Consider the following 14,428-nt stretch of genomic DNA (forward strand, 5'->3'; position numbering starts at 1 on the left):
AACCCTGTCCCTGGGTGGGGGAGAACAGAGTCCCCCAAGTACCCCCCTTCTGTGGGCAGGTGCGGTTGGAGCAGAGAGTAATTTCTCCAGCTGGAGTATCCATTCTGCCCTTGCACTGCATGGGGGAGCTGCACCCTCTCCGCTCTGCCGCAGACGTGTTGGGTCGTGGCCGGAGGTGGGGGGGCTGTAACAGTGAGACGCCTGCCTGCCTGCGGGGGGCGCCAGCTCTGAATTCCCCTCCCCCCGTGCAGGGAACAATGCCGGAACCTTAGACGGGGCATCTCTGTTGCTTGGGGGGAAGCATGAGCAAGGGAGACGTCAGCGCCATCTTGGTAGAGGCAGGAGAAGGTGTTGCCCGCCGGTGTCATATTGGGTGTGGCGGATGCGTATACAGGAGGGCGCCATGTTTATTGGTGGGAAACAGAGGCGAGGCCCCACCCGTGCGCCATCTTGGGCGTGGCACAGCCGTAATGACTACTGGTCAGCGCCATGTCGAGTGTGGCACATGCTGGCATTACTACCATTATGATGGCATAGGGAGGGGATGACGTCATAATTCGCCCTCGCCCCTCGAGGGGGAGGGGCGACGGGCGTTGGAGGCCTCTCCCAGCTGCTGCAGCTGCTACCGCCCCATAGGGGCAGCAGAGGTGAGCCCCAGCCCCATCGGTCGGGGGTATTTAGCCCCCACGATGCCTGCGAGGGACTCTCCCGCTGGAGAACTGCCCCCACTGGAGGCGGGGCTTGGAGCGAGGGGGTGGAGCTTGGAGCTCCGCAACTGGAACGATGGGAAGGGCATAAGGGAAGGAAATTTCCTACTGCCCCCCCAAATTGCTGATTGCGATACCCCCCAATGGGGGGAGCAGCCCCGTGGGGGTCTCCGCTCCACAGGGGTGTGAACAGAACCTGGGAGTCCAGGCTCCCCATCCCCACCGCTCTCTCCAGGCTGGGGCAGAACTCAGGAGTCCTGCCTCTTAGCCGCCTCCCCCTCTAACCACCCGCCCCCACAGCCTGCAGAGAACCCAGGAATCCTGGCTTCTAGTCCCCCCTCTAACCCACCGAGCACCCACCCCTCTTCCAGAGCCAGGGAAAGAACACAGGCGTCCGGGCTCCCTCCCCCTTCGCCCTAGGCCGGCGGGGAGATGCACGAGGAGGAGCTAGTGCTGCCGTACTACACGGCGGACAGCGACCAGGCGCGGGGGCTGATGAACACGGCCATGGGCCCGCTGCAGCGCCAGCTCCGGGCCGGCGAGTACGAGATCTTCCAGTATGCCCCCATATTCGAGAGCGACTTCATACAGGTGGGGCGGCGCTATTGGGAAAGGGCATAAGGTGGGGCTTACCGCTGGGGGCGGAGTTATGGAGGAAGGACAGAGGGGTGTGGCTTAGAGCTGGGGGCGGGGCTATAGGGGTAGGCTGCAGGGTGTGACTTAAAACTGGGGCGGGGCTATTGGGAAAGGGCACAGGGTGGGGCTTAGAGCTGGGGGAGGAGCTATAGGGAAATATAGAGGGGTGGGGCTTAGCGCTGGCAGCGTGTCTACAGGGGAAGGTCACGGGGCGCGGCTTAGAAAAGGGGCGCAGCTATTGGGGAAGGGCCGAGTTGCCATGGAGCACAGAGCCCAGGTGAGGCGGTAGGTGGGGAAGGGCAGAGCTGGGGGCAGCAAACAGGTTGGACCTTCCCCCCTGCCCCCGGGGATGGCAATTAGCAGGACTCTTTTACATACTGACTCGACTTCCCCCCTCCTCCGGCCCCTGCGCTCTTCTGATTTGCCCGCCTGGGTTACTGTGTCTGGTTCTCTCTGCCTGACGTATCGAGTCTGCTCTGGGCTGAAGAGGTGGGTCTGTCTCACCAAAGCTCAGCGCCTGATGCGTTATTTTGTTAGTCCTTAAAGTGCTCCTGGACGGCTCTTTTGTTCAGATCAGCAAGCGAGGGGAAGTGGTGGATGTGCACAATCGTGTCCGTGTAGTCACCGTGGGTGTGGCCTGCACAAGCCCCGCCCTCCTGGTGCCCAATGTGCTGCTGCTGGCCCGGCCCGTGCTCCCCTCTGAGGGGATGCGGGGCCGTGGGGGCCCCCCTGCCAAGGCGCTAGAGCTCACCAGGTGAGACACCCGCACAGATGGGTCCCTTCACTCCAGATTTGTATGGCCTGTCCTAGCCCTGCCCCACAGCCCCTGCCAGCCCCTCACTCCTGCCCCACAGCCCCTGCCAGCCCCTCACTCCTGCCCCACAGACCCAGCCAGCCCACTCTTACCAGTGCCCCCTCCCAACCCACAGCCCCTGTCAGCTGGACCCTGGGCTCCCCCAGCCCTCCTGGTGCCCCTGACTCCTGTCCCACTGTCCCTCCAGGCTGCTCCCACTGCGCTTTGTGAAGATCTCAGTGCACGACAGTGAGATGCTGCAGCTGCGGCTGAAGTTGGCCAGTGGCCGCTCGTTCTACCTGCAGCTCTGCCCCCAGGCTGATGCCCGCCACGACCTCTTCGAAATGTGGGTGCAGATCATCAGCCTGCTGCGCCCACCTGCGGAGGGAAGCTATGGAAGGCAGAACCTGCCAGGAGATCCTGGGGCTTTTGGGGAGCCCCTGCTCCCAGCCATCAGCCAGGAGACCACGGGGGTGAGGATACCACTAGGGGCATTCAGCTCTAATGCAGCCCCAGGGCTGAGGCCTGGCTAGCTCGTTGGGGGGTGCACTGGGGAGGGGACTCCTGGGTTCCATTCACAGCTCAGGGAGGGGACAGAGGGGGGCTGGCAGCCTAGGACTCCTGGGTTCCATCCCCAGCTCTGGGGAGGGAATGGGGTGTCTGGCAGTAACCCATCTCCCTGGTCTTCTTGTTCCCCCAGAGCCTGGAGTCTCTGGCCCCCCAGGAAGGGGGCCTGGATGCCCTGAGTGTCCGTAGCTTCCGGAGTGCCAGCCCTTCCCGGGATGACCATGGGAGCCTACGAAGCTGGAGCCCCCCCAGCCTCAGCCACGCGCTGCCCCCGAGGCCGCCCAGTGTGGGGAGGGGGTCGCAGCGGGGCGGGTCCACAGGAGAGCGCAGGAGCCAGGCTGAGTCACCAGAGCAGGAGCCAGTCCCCCAGGAGAGGGGCCAGGGCAGCTTGCCTGGGAGCCCTGGGAGCAGCCCCTCCAGCAGGAAGAAAGAGTCCAGCAGGTGAGGGAGGGGGCTGAGGGGTTGGTGGGGGCCGCAGGAGCCCAGCTGTCATTGGCTTGTTTGCTTGCAGGCGGGCAGAGCGCGGCGGGGGGACCACCCGGAGCAAGTCCTCACAGAGCCGGGGTAGGCAGCAGACCCCGTGGGGGGGTGTGGGGGCCCCACTCAGCCGCCCCCCCCCACTGCCCCCCTCCCCGCCTGCTCTCAGGGCTGCCCCTCTCTGCCCGCTGCAGGCAGGAAGCCCAGCCGGATCCTGTCGCTGGTCAAGTCGCTGTCCCGAGCCAGCCTGGGCCGGGGGGACAGCCGCAGCCGCCCCCCCAAGGAGAAGAGGAGGCAGTGACAGCTGCCGTGGGAGGAGCCAGACGCGTGTGGGCGGAGCCGCTGGGACGGGGGGAGGGGCATAGCGAAAAGGGGGCGGGGCTTCTTTGGGCCGCTTCGGGGACGAACGTGCCTGAGAGCTCAATAAAGTCTCGGTTACCAGCAGGGGGCGTGGCCGAAAGGGGAGGGGCAATTCGTGGGCGTGGTCATGTGTGGGCGGGGTTAAGCAGCAGGAGCCTGAGGGTGCGTCCATGGAGTAGGGGCGGGGCCTTGGAGACAGGAGCTGCCTGGACCTGGGCGTAGGCTCCGCCCATTCTCATCATCACTTCCGGGCGTGTCAGGGTTGCGAAACGGAAGTGACGTTATGTACGGGAGAACGCGGGGCGGAAGCGATGCTTGTTAAGGGGAAGGATGCGGGGCGGAAGTGGAGCATTGCGAGGCTCGACAAAGGAGGGGCTCTGGGGCGGAAGCAAAGATAGAGAAGGGGTTTACGAGGCGGAAGTGGCCTGTAGCGGGCCGGATGTGACATCAGCGGGAGGCGGGAGGGCGCAAATTTTGGCCTGTTACGGAGCGGAAGTGACGCTCGGCAGAGATATGGGACGGAAGTGGGATGTAGAGGGACGGAATAGAAATCAGGGAAGGGGTGGGTTGCGGGGCGGAAGTGACGTAACGGGGTTCCCGCGCGGCGGGCGGACCATGCGGCTACTCAGCTGGAACGTGGCCGGGCTGCGGGCCGGGCCGGGCCCCGCGGGGCTGGAGGCTCTGGGCGGGGACGTGATTTGCCTGCAGGAGACCCGCGTCACTCGTGAGTGGGGTCAGAGGTCAAGGGGGCGGGGCTACGGGAAGGGAGGGTGTCAGGGGTCACCGGGAGGAGGGGACAGGTGGGGGCGTGAGGTCACAAGGGGAGGGGCTCGGGTGGGTCACGTGGGTGGGAGTAAAAGCGTGTGGGAGGGCCGGGGGGGAGGTCAAAGGGCAGGGGTCACCCAGTATCCCCGGGGGATCAGAGGTCTTTGCTTGGGGGGGGTCACAGGGCAAAGAGCAAGGGGGGGCGGAGCCTGCTCTGACCCCGCGGTGACCCCGTGTCCCCAGGGGACCTGCTGGAGGAGTCACTGGCCTTCGTGGACGGCTACAACTCCTACTTCAGCTTCTGCCGGACCCGGAGCGGCTACTCAGGTGAGGGGGGCAGGGCCTGGACCCCACCCCCAACGTCCCAGAACCGGGAGGCATCTGGCGCCCCACCCTCCCCCCGCCAGGCCATGGGACCCCACTGATACCGGACTCCTGGGTTCTCTCCCCCCAGGTGTGGCGACCTTCTGTAAGGACAGTGCCACCCCGCTGGCAGCGGAGGAGGGTCTTTCTGGGCTCCTGGCCCGGCCCAGGGAGGGCTGCGCTGTGGGGTGTTATGGGGACCTGGGGGCCTTCACACCCCAGGAGCTGAAGGTGCTGGACAGCGAGGGGCGTGCGGTGATCACCCGACACCGCATACGGTGAGGGGCGTGGGGGCGGGAGCGTGGGGACCTGTGAGCCAGGTGCCAATCCAATTGGGGTGGGGCAGATTCAGGTGTTGGGGGGGGGGGGTTGTAGCCAGATGCAGGTGGGGGGGATAGATGCCAGCCTGACCCCTTTCCCCCTGTGTTTTCCACCCTCACCCCCCAGCACATCCACACAGCGGGAGACCACCCTGACGGTGATCAATGTGTACTGCCCCCGGGCTGACCCCCAGCGCCCTGAGCGAGCCGCCTACCAGGCAGCTTTCTACCGCCTGCTGCAGGGCCGGGCCGAGGCATTGCTGACAGATGGTGGGTACGTACCCCCTGGACCTGCCGAACCCAGCTGCTTCTGGGAGCCAAAGGGCCCAGGCTGCCCGAGTTCCCTCTCCAGGTCTCCTCTTCTCCCCTCCCCCCCACGCACCTGGCACCAGAGAGCTGGGTGCTGCTACTCCAGACCTCCACTGCATACGCTCATCCCTCCCAACCCCGACCCCACTTCCTATCTTCCAGCCATGTCGTGATCTTGGGGGACATCAACACATCACATCAGCCCATCGACCACTGCGAGCCAGGGGATCTGGTTAGTGGCCAGTTTATGGGGGTGTGATGGGGAACCAGGATGCTAGCTCTGGGAAGGGAGAGGGGTCTAATGGTTACAGTGGGGAGGACAATCGGGGACACAGGACACCTGAGTTCCTACCCAGCTTGGGGGCAGGGGTGGGAGGAGTTGGGTGCTGGTGGGTTAGAGCAGGAGTGGGAGGAGCCAGGACTCCTGGGTTCTTCCTGTAGCTCTGGGAAGTCTAGTGGTTACAGCAGAGGGGGCTGGGACCTAGGACACGTGGGTTCTTTCCCCAGCTCAGAGGGGAGCAAAGTGTAGTGGTTAGAGCAGGAAGCAGGCGGAGGGAGCCAGGACTCCTGGGTTCTTTCCCCAGCTCTGAGAGGGGAGCATGGTATAATGGTTAGGGCAGGGGAGGGGGAGCCAGGACTCCTGGGTTCTCCAGGCTACTGCATCTCTCCTCTGCCTCCCCCAGGAGACATTCCGGGAGCAGCCAGGCCGGCGTTGGCTGGATGGGTTCCTGTGGGCGCCAGGCGGGCAGGGGCTGTTCGTTGACACCTTCCGGCTGCTGCACCCGCACCAGCCCTATGCCTTCACCTGCTGGCGCAGCGACACCGGCGCCCGCCTCACCAACCATGGCACGCGGCTGGACTACGTCCTGGCCGATCGGGCCCTGGCGCTGGCCGAGCTGCGAGATGCCCGTATCCTGCCTGAGGTGCTTGGCTCTGACCACTGCCCCGTGCTGGCTGAGCTGGGGGCCACCTTCCTGCCTGCACCGCTTTGCCCCCCGCTCTGCACCCGCCACATGCCTGAGTTTGCTGGCACCCAGCAGAAACTCAGCCGCTTCCTGGTCAGGGCGGAGCCTGGAGCAGTGGCCACCAGCGCGAGCGGGATATGGCGGGGGGCCCAGAAGGGACGGGGAGGCACATCACGGAGGGCGAGAGGCCAGCTCAGGGGGCAGGGAGACCTACTGCGGTACTTCAGAGCAGCGCAGGCCCAGCTGAGGATGGGCACGGCCCAAGCTGCACCAAGGCTGGGCGGACAAGAGCTGACCCAGGATGTACTGGGACACAGGACACAGGAGCCATCCCAAAATGCACTGGGGCACAGGACACCGGAAGTGGCCCAGGATGCACTGGGAGAGGCTGGACAAGAGGCAGTGCACAGTTTGCTGCAAGGGAACGCAGCAGAACCATCCCACGGTGCACTGGGGCAGAGCGGAGAAGAGGGGGCCCACACTGCACCAGGACAGAATGCTCAGGATCCGACCCACGATGCACCGGGGCCCGGGGCACAGGAGCTGACCCACGATGCACTGGGGCCCTGTGAGGGTGTGGGGCGCGTGGAGCTGGGAGAGAGGGCGGCTGCTCAGTCCAGCATCAGAGCCCTCTGGCGCACGGTGCTGCCCGGCCCCGCCCCAGCACCCCTCTGCCCGACCCACGCAGAGCCTTGTGCTCTGCGAACAGTCCGCAAACCCGGCCCGAACCGCGGGCGCCGCTTCTACGTCTGCGCCCGGCCCCCTGGGCGCCCCGATGACCCTCGTGCCCGCTGCAGCTTCTTCCGCTGGGTCAGCAAGGGGGGTGCCTGAGCTGGGGGTCACCTCCCAGCCCTGTGTCATGGGTGAGTCGTTTCCATGGGACTCCCCCTCCCCTGCCATGCATAGGAGTCTGCAAGTCCGGACGCTTGGGTTCACTGGACAGGAGCTGTTACGGTGTGGGGGGGGGGAGGTCAGCAGGGGGGGACCAGGGAATCCAGACACCTGGGTTTTCCAAGCCCCTACGGTTTAAACTCACCAGGGTGCTGGGGGTGCACAGCATCATGGGTAGCCAGCCAGGCCCCCTTCCTCCCTGTCTCACTCTCGGTTTTGTACCAAAGGGAAAATACGTCTCGTTTTGATACATAAATGTGACTGGTACGTGGTGTCGTTGCAGTAGGTGGGGCGGCTGGGAGCCCGGACACCTGGGTTCTCTCCCTGGCACTGGGAAAGGGTGGGGTGGCTGGGAGCCCGGACGCCTGGGTTCTCTCCCTGCCTCTGTAACAGAACAAAAGCCTGAGATGGTGTCAGGCCTGAGCCAGTCAGGCAGAGTTGCGCTGAGGCCCAAGCCAGCCCTGTCCCAAGCAGAGTCACTGCCCCGGATGGGACCTCAGCCCTGTACTGCTCAAACACCCAGGCGGCTCCAGGGCTCCCCTGCCTGGTGCACGTGGCAGCGGCCCTGGTGTCTGGAGCGGCTGGTGAAGCGTGCGGGGGGGGGCGCATACGGCCATGGAAGGAGGCACGTAGCCAGGCAAGGAACCAGCCCGGTGCGAGACGTGTGAGGTGTTACGACCGGTGCATGTCCCCGAGTGGTGCACGTGAGATGTGTCACCTTAACTCTGCCCAGCTGAGGGGGCCCTGGCTATGCCCACCCCCCACGGACAGACCTGAGCCCTTGGAGGCACGCAGGGCAGTGGGTCAGCGGTGGCTGTCAGCCATGCAGCCGGGGACCCTCTCCACAGCATGGGGAAGAGATTTGTGCCTTGCCGCAGGGGGGTGAGGAAGGTCCCCCCATTGCTGCGGGAGGCAGCCTGGACGCCTGGGTTCCAGGGAGACGGGGATACAGACGTGAGCTGAGTGTTTTATTTTGAGCCCTTGTCAGCTTCCCCTGGTGGGATCCGGCGGGTCCCTCTGTCCTGTGCTGGGGGTGGTCTCCCCGTTGTGGGTTTGGGCATCTGTCCTGGGCCGGCGCGTGGGGCTCAGGCGCTGCCAGCGATCCCCAGGTTGCCGAAGGCGTTGCGCTCCCACTCGCTCAGGAGGGCGAAGTGCAGTGGGCGCTGGCAGAAATTGCAGGCGGTGGCAGTGGGGGGCTGCAGGGGGAGCCCCACCTCCCCCCAGCACTGCAGCAGGCACTCTAGGAGGAGATGGGGGTGAGACCTCTGGCCCCTCCCTGCCCCCTTTCCCTAGGGCCCCTGGGGGGGGAGGGCTGATGTCTCATCCCATGACCTGTCCCCCCTCCGCCCACCTGTCTCATCTCCACCCCCTGCCTGACCCTGTCTCCCCGGCTGCTCACTGCCCTGCCCCCACCTGACCCCTCCTCCCTCCCAGCCGCTCGCTGCCCCCCCAGCTGATCCCCCTCTCCCCCAGCCACTCCCAGCCCCGCCCTCCCCTCCCAGCCCCCCAACTGACCCCTGTCCCCCCGGCCCCTCACCCACGAAGTAGTCCATCATGGGGGGGGTGTGGTGGGGCGAGGGCGCCAGGCGCAGCAGCTCCTCGCCCCGCGGCACCGTGGGGTAGTTGATGGCCTGGACGTAGATGTTGTGCTGGGCCAGGAGCAGGTCGCAGAGCCGGGAGTTCAGGGCTGCGTCTCCCACCTGCAGCGGGAGGGGGGAGCAGTGGGACCCAGGAAGGCCCCCCCTCCTCGCCCCACTGCCCTCCAGGCCCTGCTCCCCCCACAGGGGTCCTGATGCCCAGACCCTCCCCCCCCCCCACGACCGGGGAGCGAACCCAGGGGTCCTGGCTCCCCGCCCACCACTGACCCCACCCCCGTCCCAGAGCCAGGGAGTGAACCCAGGAGTCCTGGCTCCCCGCCCCCCCAACCAACCACTGACCGTCCCCGGGCCAGGGAGCGAACCCCGGAGGCCCCAGGCGTCCGGCCGTACCCGGATAGGGATGATGTGGCTGGGGCAGCTGACGAGGGGCAGCCCGGCGTCCATCAGCAGCCGGCGCAGGTGCTTGACGTTGCGCTGGTGGGCTCGGCGCAGCCCCCGGCCCTCGGTCCCGGCCAGGACCCGCAGCGAGGCCAGGGCCCCGGCCAGCACCGCCGGCGGCAGCGAGGTGGTGAAGATGAAGCCGGCCGCGTGGGAGCGAACCGCGTCCACCAGGGCGGCCGTGCTGGCGATGTATCCCCCCACGCAGCCGAAGGCCTTCCCTGGGGGTGGGCGTGGGGTGAGCCAGCGCCCCCCAGCGCCTGCGGGGAGCCCCCCCGCCCCCACTAGCGCCCGCAGGGTCTGTGCAGAGAGCCCCCCGCCCCCAATAGCCCCCCCAGCGCCTGCGGGGAGCCCCCCCGCCCCAATACCTCCCCCCAGGGCCTGTGCAGAGAGCCCCCCGCCCCCACTAGCGCCCCCAGGGCTTGTGGGGAACCCCCGCCCCCACATAGCGCCCCCCCAGTGCCTGCGGGGAGAGCTCCCTAGCACCCCCACCACAGCACAGCACCTCCTAGTGTGTGGGGACAGCTCCCAGCCCCCCAGAACCAGTGGGGAGAGACCCACCCACCCAGACCCCCAACATAGCACCCCCCCAGCACCTCCAGGCAGAGCAGCCCTCACTCAGCCCCCCAGCCCTCGTGGCTGCCAAGGAGAGTGCGGTCCCAGCCTCACCCAGGGTGCCGGAGACGACGTCGATCTTGCCCAGCACCCCGTCGCGCTCCCCAATGCCGGCCCCATGGGCGCCATACAGCCCCACAGCGTGCACCTCGTCCACGAAGGTGATGGCGCCGTGGGCGTGGGCCACATCACACAGCTCCTCCAGGGGGCAGATGGCACCTGGGGGGGCAGGGCTGAAGGTGAGTGGGGAGGGGGCTGTGTCCCTGGTGGGGGGTGAAGGTGAGCTGGGGGGGGCTGTATCCCCAGCAGGGGGTGTTGGGGGGGGCTGTGTCCCTGGCAGGGGGTGAAGGTGAACGGGGGGGGCTGTGTCCCCATCAGGGTGGTGCTGGGGGGCTGTGTCCCTGGCAGGGGTGAAGGTGAGTGGGGGGGGGGCTGTGTCCCTGGCGGGGGGTGTTGGGGGGGCTGTTTCCCCGGCAGGGGAGCCTGGGCTCCAGGGCTCCCTACCGTCCATGGAGTGCACAGTCTCAAAGGCCACGATCTTGGGGGTACCAGGGGGGCTCTGGGCCAGCAGCTGGGCCAGGTGCTGGGGGTCGTTGTGCCTGAAGACGTGCTTGGGGGCGCCGCTGGTGCGGATGCCCTGAATCATGGAGGCGTGATTCCCCGCGTCAGAGAAGATCTCGCAGCCTGGGGGTGGGGGCAGTTAGTGCTGTGACCGCAGCGCCCCCCCCCCCCAAGAACACAGGCGTCCTGGTCCTCCTCCCACTGCCTCCCAACCACCAGGCACCCCTCTCCCTGCAGAGAACCCAGGCGTCCTGGTCCTCCTCCCACTGCCTCCCAACCACCAGGCACCCCTCTCCCTGCAGAGAACCCAGGCGTCCTGGTCCTCCCTCCACCCGCTTGAAGCACCAGGCCCCACTCCCTTCCCCGGGCCAGGGCAAGAGCCCAGGCGTTGGCTACCTGGCAGCAACCTGGCCAGGGTGAAGAGTGTGGAGTCGTTGGCCACGTAGCAGGAGGAGAACAACAAGGCGGCGTCTTTGCGATGCAGCTGGGCCAGCTCCCGCTCCAGCTCCACGTGGTACTGGCTGGTGCCCGAGATGTTCCGGGTGCCCCCCGCGCCCAAGCCGTGGTGCTGCAGGGCATCGCTACAGGGAAAGACAGGTCAGCCCAAAGCCAGGCCAGCCAGGGCCACTGCTCGGGTGTACGGAGCACTGGCTGGGCTGGGGGGAGCCCAGGGCTGGGCCAGCAGGGGCTGTGGGTCGGGGTGAGGGGCACCAGGGGGCTGGGGCTGGGGTTGGGGCTGGGAGGGGTCGGGGTGAGGGGTCTGGAGCTGGGGGGGTTGGGAGCGAGGGGCACCGGGGGCTGGGGCTGTGGGTCGGGGTGAGGGGCACCCGGGGCTGGGGCTGCGGGGGTCGGGGTGAGGGGTCTGGGTGGGGTCTGGAGCTGGGGGGGCATTGGGAGTGAGGGGCACCAGGGGCTGGGGGGGTCAGGGTGAGGGGGTTGGGTGAGGGCTGGGGCTGTGGGGCACAGGTGACTGGGTGGGGGGCCGGGGCCTGTCTCACATGGCTGCCTGCAGCACCCGTGGGTGGCGGCTCATGCCCAGGTAGTCGTTGCTGCACCAGACGGCGAGCTCGGTGCCGGCGGCCCCCTGGGCGAAGGGGAAGGCGTCTGCCCGGCGTGTCACCGTCTTGAAGACGCGGTAGGTGTGATCCTGGCGCTTGGCCTCCAGCCGCTCCGCCAGGAAGGAGTCGTAGGCGAAGGCCCCGGAGCCTGGGGGTTCAGAGACAGGAGTGTCCTGTCCCTGAGGCTGGGCCCCACGGCCCCCAGCGCCCCTCCCCCCCAGTGCCTGGAATGGCCCCTTATCCCCCAACGCCGCTCCCCCCTGGGCCCCTTGCTCCCCCCAGCGCCTGACGTGGCCCCTCATCTCCCAGAGCCCCTCCCCCCAGCACCCATCCCCCCAGGCCCCTTGGCTCCCCCAGCGCCCCACGAGGCCCCTCGTCCCCCCGGGGCCCCTCCCCCCCAGGGCCCCTTGGCCCCCCAGCACCCGGCGTGGCCCCTTGGCCCCGTCCCAGAACTTTGCCCCATCCAGCGCGTTTCCCCCAGGTAGAGCCTCCCGACTCACGGGCCCATCCAGCCCAACGTCAGGCCTCACCCGGCAGGTTGTCCTGCAGAAGGTGGCTGGGCCGGAGCCCAGCATCGGAGCCGCCTCCATCAGGGCCCAGGAATTTCTGCCGGAGGCTGGACTGGACCTCGCGGAGCAGAGAGCTGAGCGGGTCTGTACAAGCACAGAGATGAGTGGGTTACGATGGGTGGGGGGCAGGGCCAGAAGCCAGGACTCCTGGGTTCCCTGCTGGCTGGGGGGTGGCGAGCCAGGACTCCTGGGTTCCCTGCTGGCTGGGGGTTGGGGAGCCAGGACTCCTGGGTTCTGTGGGGAGGTCAGAGCAGCCCTCACCTGCCTTGTACACTGTCACATCCTCCTGCACCTCTGGCCCAGCGCGCTGCACGATCCGGCTGTGGCCGCCCCGCACCTCCAACTCCATGAAGGGGCAGTGGGGGCTGGAGGCCACGGCTGGGGGCCCTGAATCCTGGGCAACGGATCCTGGAGCTGGCAAGAGACAACCAAATGAAAGGGCGAGAACCCAGGAGTCCTAGGTCCCAGCCCCCCACACCCGAGCCAGGCCTAGAACCCAGGAGTCCTAGGTCCCAGCCCCCACACACCCGAGCCAGGCCTAGAACCCAGGTGTCCTAGGTCCCGGCCCCCCCGACCCCCAAGCCAGGCCTAGAACCCAGGAGTCCTGGTTCCCAGCACCACCCCCAGCTCTAACCACTAGACTCCACTGCCTCCCAGAGCCAAGAGCCCTGGCTCCCTACTGCTCACCAAGGGGAATGGGGTTACTTGTCCCCCTCTGCAGGTGTGGGGAGGAGTCCATGAGGGTCCGGGCCACCATGACGGGGCAGCGCTGGGCACTGCTCAGCAGCAGGGGCCGGGCCTTGCGCAGGAAGACGGTGGGGTCCCGGCTGAGGAAGGGGCAGCGCTGGAGGAAGGAGGCCATCGTGGCAGCCTGCGGTGCTGCCAGGAGAGAGAACAGGCGTGAGGAGCTGGGGGGGGGGAGTCGAGGTCCCTTCCCCCCACCTCATGGCATTGCACACCTCCCCCGCCTTGGGGGGACCTATGGACACCCTGGTGCCGGCAGTGGAGGTGCTGGGAGGGGCATTTCCTTCCTGAGCCCTGACACCTGTGACTCCCCCAGCACTCCCCACCCCAAGTGACAGCGACTGCTGCCCCCCAGCCACGCTCCCGGCACCGTGGGGCAGATGGCAGCAAGCGTTGGGGGCCGCTGGCTCAGCATGGCCGCTCGGTGCCCCACGGCACTCCACAGCCCCCCCATTTGAGCCCCGTCCCAGAGGGCTGGCACACAGCACCCCCCCCCACCTGTCCGCCCGTCAGGTCCTGGCCAGGGCCCAGCGGGGCTGTGGGCGGCAGGGCGCAACCCGCCTGCGAGCAGCTGATAACAGCCGGGGGGCCCACCCAGCTGAGCAGCAGCTGGGCGTGCAGGTTGGGGGGGGCACACGGATGGCTGGGGGCAGAAGGCGGCTATTTACTGGGGTTGCTCAGTGCAGGCCCCATTCGCTGACCCCTGCTGTGGGGCTGGATGGCAGCCGATGCCCCGTCCAGGTGCCAGGCCCCTGCCCATGCCCTGATCCAGCCATGCCACCAGTGTGGGGCAGATCAGCGCTCTAGCAGGGCAAGGCCCTGTGCCCCATTCGCCACCCCACAGCCAGCCAGCCCCTTGCCCCAGAGCCAGCTGGAAGCTGGTACCCCCTAGAGGGCCCTCGGCCTCTGCCCTGTTCCTTAACCCCTTCAGCCAGCCAGGCCCCACCACGGAGCTGGGTGCAAGCCGGTGCCCCCGGGAGGGGCAGTCCCCCCTAAGTAGCTTAAGGGCTGCTGGCGGGGGCTGAGTTTGGGTCCCGGTTTGCTGATAGAGCCCCACCCCTGCCAGACTATGGCAGCCCCCAGCCTGACCCCTTCCTTCTCACCACCACCCCCAGCTGACACCCCATTTATCCCCCCCAAGTAGCCATCTGGCCTCCCTGCCCATCCCCTATGTTCCCCCCCAGCTCGTCCCCTCTGCACCCCCCAGTACCCCCCGCAGGTACCTGTTGTCCTGCACTGAGGACGAACAACCAGCACTGACTGTGCGCCCCTGCCAGAGGCTGCCCAGGCCCCCCTGGGCCAGCCCCACCCACGGGGGAGACGCCCAGGGCCACTGATAAGGACAGGCCCTCGCAGGGGCGGGCAGGTGTGACGTGCTGCCGCTCTGGAGGGCTTGTAAATCCTGGACCCCCGGCCAGCCCCCAAGTCACCCTCCCTGGACCGGCCGGGGCTGAGACCCAGCAAACTCATTCCAACTAATGGGCCAAGTCAGAATTCATTGCCCGACAGCCAGAAACACAAGGGGCCTTGGCGTCCAACCCAGCTCCAACTGCTAGGCACCACTCTCCTCCCAGAGCCAGGGGGAGAACCCAGCAGTCCTGGCTCCCTCCCCTCTAACCAATGGACCTCACTGCCCTCGCAGAGATGGGGAGAGAAGCCAAGAGTCCCTGGTGTTGCGGGGGCCGGATGGGG

The 14,428-nt window shown here is 67.4% G+C and overlaps 3 protein-coding genes across 5 annotated transcripts; 2 read left to right on the forward strand and 1 right to left on the reverse strand.

Annotated features, from left to right (window-relative positions):
• Window positions 1-302: 302 nt before the first annotated feature.
• LOC142025256 (Golgi-associated RAB2 interactor protein 4-like) lies at window positions 303-3,504 on the forward strand. Its single transcript, XM_075017880.1, has 7 exons — window positions 303-332; window positions 1,128-1,298; window positions 1,916-2,097; window positions 2,345-2,609; window positions 2,837-3,144; window positions 3,215-3,267; window positions 3,375-3,504. Exons 1-7 carry the CDS (start codon window positions 303-305, stop codon window positions 3,479-3,481), a joined length of 1,116 nt encoding a protein of 371 aa, XP_074873981.1. The 3' UTR covers window positions 3,482-3,504.
• Window positions 3,505-4,116: 612 nt separating this feature from the next.
• APEX2 (apurinic/apyrimidinic endodeoxyribonuclease 2) lies at window positions 4,117-7,425 on the forward strand. The gene is made up of 6 exons (XM_075017450.1): window positions 4,117-4,264; window positions 4,549-4,632; window positions 4,760-4,946; window positions 5,116-5,262; window positions 5,460-5,529; window positions 5,981-7,425. The coding sequence occupies exons 1-6, from the start codon at window positions 4,156-4,158 to the stop codon at window positions 7,091-7,093; spliced, it is 1,710 nt and encodes a 569-aa protein (XP_074873551.1). The 5' UTR covers window positions 4,117-4,155; the 3' UTR covers window positions 7,094-7,425.
• Window positions 7,426-8,108: 683 nt separating this feature from the next.
• ALAS2 (5'-aminolevulinate synthase 2) lies at window positions 8,109-14,024 on the reverse strand. Of its 3 annotated transcripts, none has more exons than XM_075017444.1 (11): window positions 13,960-14,024; window positions 12,680-12,871; window positions 12,254-12,406; window positions 11,954-12,076; window positions 11,364-11,571; window positions 10,762-10,946; window positions 10,309-10,488; window positions 9,859-10,023; window positions 9,142-9,410; window positions 8,691-8,853; window positions 8,109-8,393 (listed from the first exon to the last, which is right to left on the reverse strand). In XM_075017444.1, exons 2-11 carry the CDS (start codon window positions 12,852-12,854, stop codon window positions 8,239-8,241), a joined length of 1,776 nt encoding a protein of 591 aa, XP_074873545.1. In that variant the 5' UTR covers window positions 12,855-12,871; window positions 13,960-14,024; the 3' UTR covers window positions 8,109-8,238. The 3 variants fall into 3 exon arrangements, with proteins under 3 accessions (XP_074873545.1, XP_074873543.1, XP_074873544.1); XM_075017442.1 differs by having other exon boundaries at window positions 9,091-9,410; XM_075017443.1 differs by lacking the exon at window positions 13,960-14,024 and adding an exon at window positions 13,235-13,250 and having other exon boundaries at window positions 9,091-9,410.
• Window positions 14,025-14,428: the final 404 nt, after the last annotated feature.

This window comes from Carettochelys insculpta, chromosome 22, assembly GCF_033958435.1.
Source record: "Carettochelys insculpta isolate YL-2023 chromosome 22, ASM3395843v1, whole genome shotgun sequence".
NCBI lineage: Eukaryota > Metazoa > Chordata > Testudines > Carettochelyidae > Carettochelys > Carettochelys insculpta.

Excerpts from the sequence above, each read along its gene's own strand:
- ALAS2 (XM_075017442.1), bottom strand. The coding sequence starts at position 12,854 with ATGGCCTCCTTCCTCCAGCGCTGCCCCTTCCTCAGCCGGGACCCCACC. Across the intron at positions 9,411-9,858 it reads CGTCGTCTCCGGCACCCTGG|GGAAGGCCTTCGGCTGCGTG; the intron begins GTGAGGCTGGGA and ends GCCCACCCCCAG. Across the intron at positions 8,854-9,090 it reads CGCTCCCTGGCCCGGGGACG|GTGGGAGACGCAGCCCTGAA; the intron begins GTCAGTGGTTGG and ends CTCCCGCTGCAG.
- LOC142025256 (XM_075017880.1), top strand. The coding sequence starts at position 303 with ATGAGCAAGGGAGACGTCAGCGCCATCTTG. Across the intron at positions 2,610-2,836 it reads TCAGCCAGGAGACCACGGGG|AGCCTGGAGTCTCTGGCCCC; the intron begins GTGAGGATACCA and ends TTGTTCCCCCAG. Across the intron at positions 3,268-3,374 it reads CAAGTCCTCACAGAGCCGGG|GCAGGAAGCCCAGCCGGATC; the intron begins GTAGGCAGCAGA and ends TGCCCGCTGCAG.
- APEX2 (XM_075017450.1), top strand. The coding sequence starts at position 4,156 with ATGCGGCTACTCAGCTGGAACGTGGCCGGGCTGCGGGCCGGGCCGGGC. Across the intron at positions 4,633-4,759 it reads GACCCGGAGCGGCTACTCAG|GTGTGGCGACCTTCTGTAAG; the intron begins GTGAGGGGGGCA and ends CTCTCCCCCCAG. Across the intron at positions 5,263-5,459 it reads GCATTGCTGACAGATGGTGG|CCATGTCGTGATCTTGGGGG; the intron begins GTACGTACCCCC and ends CCTATCTTCCAG.